This window comes from Aspergillus multicolor (genome assembly GCF_047715735.1).
Source record: "Aspergillus multicolor strain CBS 133.54 unplaced genomic scaffold BDW74scaffold_10, whole genome shotgun sequence".
NCBI lineage: Eukaryota > Fungi > Ascomycota > Eurotiomycetes > Eurotiales > Aspergillaceae > Aspergillus > Aspergillus multicolor.
Genome location: NW_027395961.1, coordinates 124,661 through 135,744, shown reverse-complemented (window position 1 = coordinate 135,744; position 11,084 = coordinate 124,661). Strand labels below are relative to the sequence as shown.

Sequence of the window (11,084 nt, the reverse complement as noted above, 5' to 3'; positions counted from 1 at the left end):
CGGGCGGGTGGAGCTATCATCTTATCTGGGAAGGTGGTAAGGTATGTTGCTGAGAGGTATATAAGGACGAGGGACGGAATTTGAGTCGATGCACATGCGTCTGACTGTCTACGCATCTTTTTATTCATTCTTTCATCTTTTTTCCATATAGACCGTCTCCCTAGTTCGATTATTGAATACCCTCATACATCGCTCACATAGATCGATAGATTGGTGGACACTCTCACTCAACCACTACCACAATGCGCCATTTTGATGCCTGGATCCTCCGCGACCCCTACTCTATCTTCCACTACTATTCAACCGGCCACCGCTGGAAAGAAACAGTCCGCGACCTTATCCAAGCCCGCAAGATTTGCGCGCCGCTCTCGCTCAGCAATGGCCCCTCTACATCTTCACCTCCCGTCGACCCGTACTCTGAGGAGCACTTGATGAGCCCGCAATCAACGAGCGCCCTCATCACAAAGCTTCCCCTTGAGGTCCGGCTCTTGATCTATGAATACGCGTTTGGCGATCAGGTCGTCCACCTCGTTCAGGTGAAGGACAAGATTCGACACGTACGATGCACAAATACAACTTCCAGCCTGGACAAGAACCGACGCTGTTGCCCTGTGACGCCAGCAAGATGGCGGGCGAATGATCTGGCTGCTGCTTCTTCAACTGCATTAGGAACCGGGAACAATGCCAGTGCCTTTACCAGCATGCTCTATCCACACACCCACCCATTACTCCCTTCCAACCTGAGCAACTCCTCCGCAGCCCTTCTGCGCACATGCCGGTTCATCTACGCCGAAGCATCCTCGACCCTCTACAAGAACTCAATCTTCGACGTGGACGACCTAACAACATTCATCGCCTTCAGCCTCTCCATCTCGCCTGACCATCTCCGCGCAATCAAAAAGCTGACGATCCAATGGACGCCCGTCTGGCAGCCCATGGCGGGCGAGGAGCATAAGAGCTCAATCTATTCCCACACGCACAACGACCGACTCTGGGTGCTATTCTGGACCCGGGTCGCGGCGTTGAGCGGGCTGGAGGAGCTGGCGCTCAGCGTGGATATGGGATCCTTTGCGGCGCCGGGTGCCAATACTCCCCCAGGTGCAGGCGGTGGCAACGAAGGAGGCTTGATAGGCGGCAACAGGCTCCGACTCTCAATCGATGAACCCTGGGTTGCGCCTTTGCTCTGTGTCAGGGGCATAAGATCCTTTGAGCTAGGCATCACAGCAAAGTGCGATGCCGCTGCAAAGCAGTTTCTCGAAGTCGATCTGGTGCGCGATGCCGTGATGTTGCGGGACCATTTGCGTCTGGCTATGTGTACCGAGCGCGGTGCAGGTTTGCCAGTCTTGCCCGGCTTGCAGGGGCTGGATTTGTCGGTGCAGTTGCAGCTGTTGAACCGGTGTGCGGTTGGGATGAACGAGGTCGAGGCGGATCATCGGGGTGTGAGGCTGAGACTGGCTATTACTGCTGCGTAAGGACGCTGGGAAAATGTTCCACAGGCCAAATTCTGCACTGGTCTCTGTTTTTTTTTTTCTTCTATGATTGATACCCTGTGATTGTGGATGAGCAATTCATGACGGTGATGAGTGATGGTCCTACCTGCTTCGGCTACGTTCACTTATGCTAGAATAGACAACAGGAACTGACTACTGTTTTTAAATATATATATATATATTCGAGGCCAACGAGTAAATGTCAACTTGATTTGCTTATATATGCCTTGAAACACATCTCAACATGCCCAGCCAGTATAACATGACTAACTTGATATGTGAGTTAATTCTATACTGAAGATAATGTTCAGATCTATTACTATTACCTCAACAAAGACCCCATTTTCCCAGCTAAAGCAAATAAATGGAGTGAAGATGAAAAAAAAAAAAAACAAAAAAAACAAGAAAAGGGGCTGTCAATTTCGTCCCATGCATGTACTTAACATCAAATCCATAGGATCAGAATACCCGTTCGCGCTGTTCCCCCGCATGCCTGTCCTTGTAATTGTTGTACAAAGAATATTAATGAGATGCAAATGTTCGTCGGTGCAAGGGTAAATCAAGAATACAGTCCCCATACCAGTTTGGACTTCCATACGTATAGACGCTCATGTGGTTAGGTTGAGAGGATGCTGAATATGAACGGAGCTGAAAGGAAATAACTTCCGGATACTATGAGTAGTACCAGAATTGGTTGTCATCTGTACCGTGCAGGTCAAGATCGACTTGAAAGTGAAAACGCGATGAGTAACCTTAATAGGCCCGAGAGGTTGATGGATTGGGGGTTTACTGCTTAGGTTCGGACGGGCCCTCGCCGTTACTGCGTTCTAACTCAGACTCATGCTCTTCTTCGCTGGTCGGTGACTGGCCCCGGCTTTCAAGAAGAGAACGACGACTGCGCATCTGCTATTTGTTAGTGGTGCTGTATGATCAAGATCAGCGCAGAGGATACATACCCATGCTCTGACACCTCCAATCAACCCTAGGCTGTAACCGGTCGCGAAATCCGGCTCCCTTCCAGTGATGCTCTCTGGTCGACCCAATGCTTCCACGCGAGATACATGTGATTTCCCACCGCCTGTAGGGCTGACAACGCCGCGCGAGCTTCCCCAATCCATGCTGGTTCTCGTGCTGGGAGCTGGACTGTTCGGTCTGGAATTCCACAGCTGCCGCAGCTCTCGACTGAGTTCCTGACCAGTGTTTGTCCAATTGGTCATGATACTGTCACGAAGTTCTGACACATGTCGCTTGATCTCCAGCTCATTTTTCTTCAACCATGATACGTTCAATTCTTGCCTCGATGCACCACGCTTGAATTGCCGGGAGATGTATCGGTCGTAATCGCGAACAATTCTATATGTATTAGTTTTCGAATGATCGAACAAACCGATGAATGAGAACAAACCTTGTAATAACACCAGTAGTGCTCACACCCTCTGTTCGCTCGGTCACGAGGAATTTTCCTTGGGCCTTGATAGGGGCATAGATATCATCTCCTTCCGCGGCTCCGTACGGCAAGTCATCATGTGCAACATAGTCAATCTTGTGCTCATTGATGAATTCTGGGGTGACAATCCATGGGCAATTGGGGAAGACCTCGTCAACCCATTTGCAGTGACGAACACTCTCAGCCCGCTCTGCACCGCTCAGGACTGTGAGGCCTTTCCGCTCATGAGTCTCTTCGTCTCCAGTGACACCAACTATGAGGTATACATCGGGGAAGGCTTTTTTAGCCTGCTCGAGCTGTCGCATATGGCTGTCAAAAATCAATCAGTACATTTCAATGTACCAAATATCCCGGGTCGGAACGCTGGGGAAATCATATACGCACCCAACGTGGAACAGATCGAATACACCATCTGCATATACTCGCACTGGGCGTCCCTCAGGCGGTGGATTCGTCTTGTAGCCACCAGCAGGGTCCCGGAGTTTACCTAGCACGGGCGGCTTCATCAACTCTTGTTCGTGCTTTGTGTTTACATGCAAACCAGGTCGGGCCTTGGTGTGCGTTTCAATGTCACTGCTAGCAGGTGTAGTTTCCGAGGGTTCGCCGGGGTCTTCCTTGCTGATTGAGGCGTCCTTTCCCGTGTCGGCACTTTGCCCTTCGCTCACGGAAGCCTTGCGGGCACGTTTCGGAGGCGGATCGTTAGTGGCCTTGACCGGCGGAATGATTGGGCCAGTCGAATCATCGCCCTCCTCACCAGAAGCATCGCGGGACGATGGCTGAAGGAGGTCAGTGGTCGATGATTTGGCGATATCTGCTGTGGACAAGTGTTGGGAGTCGGCGCGCTTGCGTTTGCTGTTGGAGAGCGGAGAAGACATGATGCTGGACTGAGGGAGCACTGCTCAACTTCTGTCCGGATATGGCTGAATGCAGGACTATTAAGGACAGGAATTGGGCAAAGGAGAGAAGGCCCGAGTGTGGGCGTGACTTGATCGGAGCGTGGGGGATGTGAAGGTGACGGAACGCAAAAGAAGCTGGAGACGATACGGGAGCCGCCGATTAACTGAGCTTGGAGCTGCTCGCTCTGCCGGCTCCTCTTCCGTAATGGCAGAAAACAGGGTCTGGGGTTTAGCAGCTGGCAATATAAAGGTCAGAACGCAGCAACGCGTGTAAAGGACTTTGACATCATCTTCCGTTCCTTCATATTTCTCAAATAATAGGGGCAGAAAAAAAAAATCGAATCACCAAAGGAGTTCCAGCACGTGGCATAAGCTTTGAAACATATTTACAACTTTACAATACCTCAGCAGGCATATTTTGGTGTAATATTGGTAATGTACATACGGAGTACTTAATGGACCCTGCTAAACTGAGCTGAAGCTTGCACTGTGCAAGATGGACTGAGGAATGTCAGAGCAAGAAAAAGGCGGGCGTATTTACAACAGACTCTATCTGCAAGCAACACCAGACACGACGCGCTTCATCAAGTTCAGAAACTCCCTTCACCGACACCGAGGATCTGCCGTAGACTGGATTTCTCCGGTTACGCCAAGATAAGTGTGATGTAAAAACGTGCCGTCAGCCTTCTAAGCCACTGCAAGCTCCTGAACTGGCCGCGAAGGAAGGATCCTGGCGGCCATGGACAACGGAGAGAACGATATCACAAGAAGACGAACTGGAGGCGAGGCACCTGGAAGATATCAAACGTAATTGGAATCATGGAAGTTTAAAGTTCGTCAATAGTGGTTGTTGCGGTATCTTATGTCGAGACATGAAACAAACGTACTCTCGTGAGGCCTGCCGCTGGCGGCATGTGCAAACATAGAAAGATGACAGGGGGAAAAGGTGCCTCCATCCACTCGGCGAACCCTCAAAGATAGCTAACTTGGAGTGACACGAAAGATGACTTGACCTGCAGGGGCTCGTTAAAAGGTAAAGATGGGATAAAAACAAGACATAGAAAGGGATGAGATGGTCTGTCTCTTTCGCATCTTCCCCTCTGTCACTACCACCAAAGCACCTTAAAAACGTGAGGAACAGAACTCAATGAGGGACGTTAGAGAGGTAGAATCGTGAGGCTTCAAACCGGGGGTGGAGAAGAAGGCGGCGAGTGTGGGCCGTACAATCACACGAAAGTCGTTTGATAAACCAAAATGAAGGGAATCGGGCGTAAAGTTCATGACAGAGCTACGAAGAAGCGGGTTTCTGAGGTGTTCCAGAGGGCTCTGAGCCATTCGAAGCGGGCGTGTCCGGCTGGGAAATGGTGGACTGAGGTCCAGGCGTCCCTTCACGGTCATTCCTTTCTTTGCCAGTCTCCTGGCCTTGAGCTTGGGTTGGGACATCCTGATCCTCCTCGGTGTGGTCAAAAAGTTCCTCGTCATTCTGTTTTTCTGGAATTAACGTGCTGCCATCTCCCAAAAGAATTATTCTACCAGAACGCACGTTGAATGGGCGGCTTCGATCGTGGTCGATCTCGTACTCGTCCGGGTTCTCTTCAAATTGGTTACGGATGCCAGGCCCTCGGAATTCAGCTGCACCCCCCACGGTTCAGTCAGTAGGGATTGGAGGCCGTGGGTTCCTCGAGAGACTTGCCGTACTCGGGCGGAGCACAAGGGCCATCGCCGTTCGCAACCCGCTCCGCAATCTGGTTATACCATTCTTCCTTGGTTTTTCCGTTAAGGAGGCCTATAATGACCATCGTCATGTTGTCACAGCCAACTCCGCCAGTTTCACTGTTGGAGGCGAGACAGTTGTCCATCATGTTCTCACAGATTCGGTAGAGGTCCTGTTTAGCCGCGATACCACGGCGAACAAATTCAACCACAGCTTGGGAAGACTGGCAATCCCAAATACCTATTGTTCATTAGAAAAACGAACAAGAGGCTGACATGAAAGACCTACCGTCACAAGCAATTACTAAAAATTCATCGTCCTCGGAGACATCGTGGACTGTGACGTCTGGATACGCAGTGACGATCTGCTGTTCTGGGGAGAGTTCAGGGCTCTTCTTGAACTCGAAATCCCCAATGGCACGCGATAGGGCGAGGTTGCCGTTAACGCGACCGAAGTCAACAAAGCCACCTGCAGCGCTGATACGGGCCTTCTCGCCTATACACTATTTATCAGAATACGAGGATATCCCATCAGGGAGTTAGCCACATACCTTCGTTTTGCGGCTTGTGATCAAAGGAGAGAGGCTTTGCGCGACCTTTGACACCCAAGACCGAACGCGAATCACCGGCATTTGCCTGCAATTTGTTAAAATTGTTCAAGATATTGGTCGCAGTTAATCAAAACGTACCACCCAGATCTTGTTTTTCGAGATGACACTGACGGCGGCAGTGCAGCCGGAAACTTCCTCCTCATATTTGGGGTCTATCGGGATCAGGTGAGTCGAAAGGGACAATACAAGGACAGGAACTCTACACAGGCAGTTACAAACCTTCCAGGATAGCCCGATCAGTAGCAAGGAACCCATCCTTCAAGGCCTGCTCGATATCGCCTTTTGAGAACGTTTCCTGTTTCGCGACAATTTTGTGGACATTATCCCCCGCAAACAAAGCGACTTTATCTCCACCATGGCCATCGTATACACCGAAGAAAGCAAGGCGTTTATCGGGATCGGTCGGTTGATCATTAGAGCCGGATTGTTTCGCTTGGAGATCTAGGACAGCAGCGTGGGCATCTTCCATGCTGATTCGCCAGCCCTGCATGGCCGAAAGGCCGTATATACAGCACTCATCTTGACCTTCAGAAGAAGTCTAGGAATGCCGAACAACGTTAGCAGTAATAAAATTTTAGATCCGCGTGTTTGCTATCAAATATGAAAGAGATAAAGACGTGTCATATAATAGGAAAGAAAAGCTTTTCATCTTGCTTTGAATGGGGACCCCGCAGAGATGAGCCACAAATCTGGAACTTCTTGGGCAAGAAAAAGCACAGGTAACATGATGACGATCATGCAGATTGACCCGTGCCAATTTGAGGGAAATCGAAGTAGGATGCTAAGCAGCAGTATATTCGAGGAGCTCGCAGGCAATGAGGGTAGAATAAAAAGGCTTCAGAATCGCAAGTATATATGGCTTGCAGTGTGGGGAGAAGGGAAAACAGAGGGGTTTCAAGGCAGCAAACTTGATTCAGGCGCTTTTCACCCACCTTATCAACAACAGGCTCGGACAAAGTCTGGCCCATAATTTCTAGCTGGCGACAATTAACTTTTGGCGGGAGAGAGAAGAGGCCAGAATCACGGAAACCCTGCAGGAGTTTTTGAAAGAGGAGGGAAATGAACAAGGGGAGAGGGGGAGGGGAGAGAGCAGAATCAGGTGGGAGAGAGGGCAAGAGGGCAGAATTGATAGGCGGCGTGCGGGACAGTCCCAGTCCCAGAACCAGGCCAGGCCAGCTCTTCAAGAGGCGTTCTTAAGGGATGATGCTCAAGTGGGGACCTGGTGAATGAAATCATATCATCAGCCCCAGTCCTTGTTTCTTAATCATTTATAAAGAGCAGCCTACCGAGTTATTATTTGACTATGATTCTGTCACTGCTGGGGCCTCGGCGCCACCCTTTATAGAGTACGGACTCCAAGGCTACCTACAAGGCTACAATATGTACGGATAACTTGGTCCATATGATGACTCGGTAGAAGCCCGGTAACTTCACAGGATGGATATAAAAAGTCAACCAAAGCCACAGACCTTGTCAACAGGAATCTCACGCACTGCAGAATAAAGTAATGAAGAACAAACCCGAGTGCAAATTTTCTAGTCGCGTGCTGCCGATGATGAAAGTCCGACGGAAACGCTTAGCGCTGTCGACTCCACATGACTACGGTATCGCCAAGGTTGGCCCTGATAGAAGGAACGGCGAGATGCCTGCCAAACAATCACCTTAGCCTCGAATACCGAAGCTGGGCTGAAATATCTGTCAATCACACTATCAGCGGTTGAGAAGCACACATGTGTCCAATTGTCGCTTGAGATGCCTGGTAAGGTCTAAGAAGCCGGCTGAGTCTTGATCCTTCCATCTACATTGGTCGCTGGGCATAAATTACAGTCCACGAGTACGCAGCAGTTGACACAACAAATTTCATTTTTAAGACAAGACCGAGATTCATGCTAGGTACAAGATAAGAACGCTGACCTCTTTAGAAACGGTGCAAAATGGTATCTAAGTTAAGGAAGGAACAGCGAAGCACTTACACTAAACGAAAGCTATATATCGCTCAGCACGCTCCCTGTGGGTTCCCTCTGGAAGCTACGCTGATAGCTCGGGTTCTGCTCAATCGTTCTCATCGGGTTTAGACGGTGACCCTTCGCATCATACATGATAGACGATGCCGAAGGGCTTTTCTGGAGCCGACGCCAGTTGTGTAGTGACGGGCTTGATCGGGACCATCGACGGTTGCCCGAAAGGTTCTGATGGTCATGAGGAATATATGCTCCTGCAGTGTCATCGCGTCTGGCGTTGTTCAGACTCAGCTCGCTGAAGAAACGAGGAAGCGGCGAGATAATCTTGGAATAGTGCTGTGCTAGACTTGATTGACTTGGCCCATTATTCAGAGCATTCAATGGCTGCACGTGGGGGGACTCTTCGGATAAAGAGCTTAGATATGTAGAATGGCGATAATCGTCAGTGTAAATGGAACCCGACAACGCCAGGGACCAGGGACGCTCCTGCCGTTGATAGTCATCGTTGTCTGTGATTGTATTGATCGTATCCGCACGGCTAGCATTGCTTCGTGCTCGTTGAAGAGCACGGGCTTTTGATGAAACTCGACGGCTTATTGGGCCAGCAATGAAGGGGTTGGATGAATGGCGGCTCCTGGCACGGCCTTGAACAAACGCCTCCAATGAATCAGACTCTGAAAGTGTCAAGCTGTCACGGTCCACTGTACGCAGGCTCATCCTCCTCATGTAGTCTTGATAGCCTGCTGTGCGAGCAGGAGGCCGGGGAAATAACGGGGCCAAGTGCCCTAGGCCGCTTTCCTCACTTTGTGAAGATGCCTGGGTGTTTTGCCAGGAAAGTTTCACAAATCCATGTCCTGGTGGACCAAGACCACCTGCTCCATGACCAGCACCGCTGAGCCTCACTGGGAGCCCTGCAGAGATGGAGGAAATACCACTCGACCGTTTAGACCACCTTTTTGACCGGGACGATATTGCCGAATTCCGTTTCATGGACCTTCGCGGCTGTATTGGCCTGAGTGGCTCTCGCCTGCCTGAACGATTGGAAGCACCCCTACGTACCGGGGGGCTGCTTTGAAAAGAGAGCTGATTGGGTTTAGGAGCTGGCTCTTCGGGCGGGTTGTTCTCATTCTGTTCAGTGTCTCGTAGCGGAATGAAATCCCAGTCAATCGTTGAGTTCGAGAATGTATTCTCTTTACCTGGTGCTACCTGAGCATTTCCGTCCCTCACCCCGCTGCTGACGTTCCACCATGGCTCTAGCTCTAGTTTTGGAGGCCTCGACTCGGGCGATTGAGCTCTGCCCATAGCAGGTGGGTCTCCCTGTACGGTGCTGTCGAACGGCTGGCAATGTGACAAACCAGGACCAACGGGTCCTGAGGGAAGCGCTTTTTCTTCGAACCCCAATCCATCGTCGTCTTTGGGCGACTGTTGCTTGCGGCGCCGGCAGTAGAGTAAGAGCAAGGTGATAGCTAGGCAACCGAGTGGAATGAAAATTCCCATGGCTATGATGCCGGCCTTGTTTGAATGATGACCAGAGCTCGTGGATAAAGTTTCGTCACCATGTGAGTCGTTTTCGGTCACGGTGTTGATGATGAATGTCTTCTGACCTTCTGCAGTTCCTTCGCGAGCTGTTAACCGAACAGAGTAACTGTCTGGATGGAGATTCGATGGTACAACACCGTGAAGCGTTTTGTTGTCACGGTTATAGTGCAACCAGGACAGCTGTTGGTCAAAGTCAACATCTAACTCTGCAGACTCGTTGGTAAGGGCGGTACTGTCGAATGTAAAGAAGAAGTACTGCCCGATAATAGCATCGCATTCGTCGTCAAATCCGTCAGGGAAGAATTGAGAAAATCGCAAGGAAACAACAAGTGTGGCCACATTCTGGTAAATGTCTTTGACTGAAATAGTCACATTTCTGTTCTCGCCATTGGCAGGAGGAATCCCCTTGAACGACAAGAATTGCTTGTCCACCTCCAACCAGTCCGGGCCGTCGATCTGAGTCTCTGCAAGGACGTTACTTGTGGGTTTCGTCCCATCCAAAGTGAGAGTTTCGAGGAAACGAGGGCTTTCAAACGTCCTTCCACCGGCAACGAAGAGTGTTTGGGCGCTTTGTTCAAAGGACAAGATGTGAGGGCTGACCGTTAAATCAAAACTCATGATAGCTGCGCTAAATCCAGATACATCGGATGCAACCAAGTTGAGACTAAAAGTCTGGGGCCCGATGTTAGGCGCGGTACCGTAGAATCGAAGGGCCGACTGGTCAAAACCAATCCACGATGGCAGAGGAGCATTTTCCGGGTATGAAGTTCCATAGTATACTGTCGACGGGCGCGTGTTGACGAAAGTATCCTCATCAAAAGAGACCGAGAACGAGTTGCCTGATTGCACAATAATATTAGACGGCGAAGACGTCGGACCCATGGCTTGCAGTTGCGGAACTGGAGATTTGCCAGTTTGCGGGCCGTCGTCAGCAGTCACGATAAGAGTGACTTGCATGCTGGCAGATCCAGACGGGTCGGTGGCTATGAGGTCGAACTTTGACGACCCAGCATCTTCCTTGCGAGGAGTTCCTGACAAGATCCGGGATGTACTATCCACCGTAAGCCACGATGGAGCGTTCGAGAGCGAATAAACTGTTTGCGGGCCGCTTTCACCAAATGTACCTTGTGAGAAGACGAAACGGAATGGCTTGGATATTCTAGCCACAGGAGGCAACTGTGCGTTGACGGGATAATTGGCAAATACGGCCGCATTGACTGCTGACAGGAAGCCCAGGACGAATAACACGAAATGCGCCATTGCTGCAATCGCAGAAGACTACTGGACCCACAGAACGGCGGTTGCAAAAGGCCCAAAGAACATTTGAGGGTTTGTAGTTTTGCAGAGCGGCGAGCAGGTCCGTCGAGGCTGAGTTAAGGGTTCGAAGAGCGACACCCGTGGGAAGGTGCTGTCCTTAGAGGGGACAT

The 11,084-nt window shown here is 50.5% G+C and overlaps 4 protein-coding genes across 4 annotated transcripts; 1 reads left to right on the top strand and 3 right to left on the bottom strand.

Moving 5' to 3' along the window:
• Positions 1-53: 53 nt before the first annotated feature.
• BDW74DRAFT_151918 (uncharacterized protein) lies at positions 54-1,676 on the top strand. The gene has a single exon (XM_073724275.1). The coding sequence runs from the start codon at positions 243-245 to the stop codon at positions 1,470-1,472; it is 1,230 nt and encodes a 409-aa protein (XP_073584455.1). The 5' UTR covers positions 54-242; the 3' UTR covers positions 1,473-1,676.
• A 505-nt stretch (positions 1,677-2,181) lies between these two features.
• BDW74DRAFT_12312 (choline-phosphate cytidylyltransferase) lies at positions 2,182-4,119 on the bottom strand. The gene is made up of 4 exons (XM_073722073.1): positions 3,322-4,119; positions 2,896-3,246; positions 2,447-2,843; positions 2,182-2,393 (listed from the first exon to the last, which is right to left on the bottom strand). Exons 1-4 carry the CDS (start codon positions 3,810-3,812, stop codon positions 2,277-2,279), a joined length of 1,356 nt encoding a protein of 451 aa, XP_073584454.1. The 5' UTR covers positions 3,813-4,119; the 3' UTR covers positions 2,182-2,276.
• A 686-nt stretch (positions 4,120-4,805) lies between these two features.
• BDW74DRAFT_12291 (PP2C family serine/threonine-protein phosphatase) lies at positions 4,806-6,752 on the bottom strand. The gene is made up of 7 exons (XM_073722066.1): positions 6,377-6,752; positions 6,236-6,309; positions 6,098-6,182; positions 5,836-6,042; positions 5,527-5,787; positions 5,377-5,465; positions 4,806-5,316 (listed from the first exon to the last, which is right to left on the bottom strand). The coding sequence occupies exons 1-7, from the start codon at positions 6,645-6,647 to the stop codon at positions 5,122-5,124; spliced, it is 1,182 nt and encodes a 393-aa protein (XP_073584453.1). The 5' UTR covers positions 6,648-6,752; the 3' UTR covers positions 4,806-5,121.
• A 1,282-nt stretch (positions 6,753-8,034) lies between these two features.
• On the bottom strand, positions 8,035-11,051 carry BDW74DRAFT_12262 (putative transmembrane glycoprotein). Its single transcript, XM_073722056.1, has one exon. The coding sequence runs from the start codon at positions 10,915-10,917 to the stop codon at positions 8,143-8,145; it is 2,775 nt and encodes a 924-aa protein (XP_073584452.1). The 5' UTR covers positions 10,918-11,051; the 3' UTR covers positions 8,035-8,142.
• Positions 11,052-11,084: the final 33 nt, after the last annotated feature.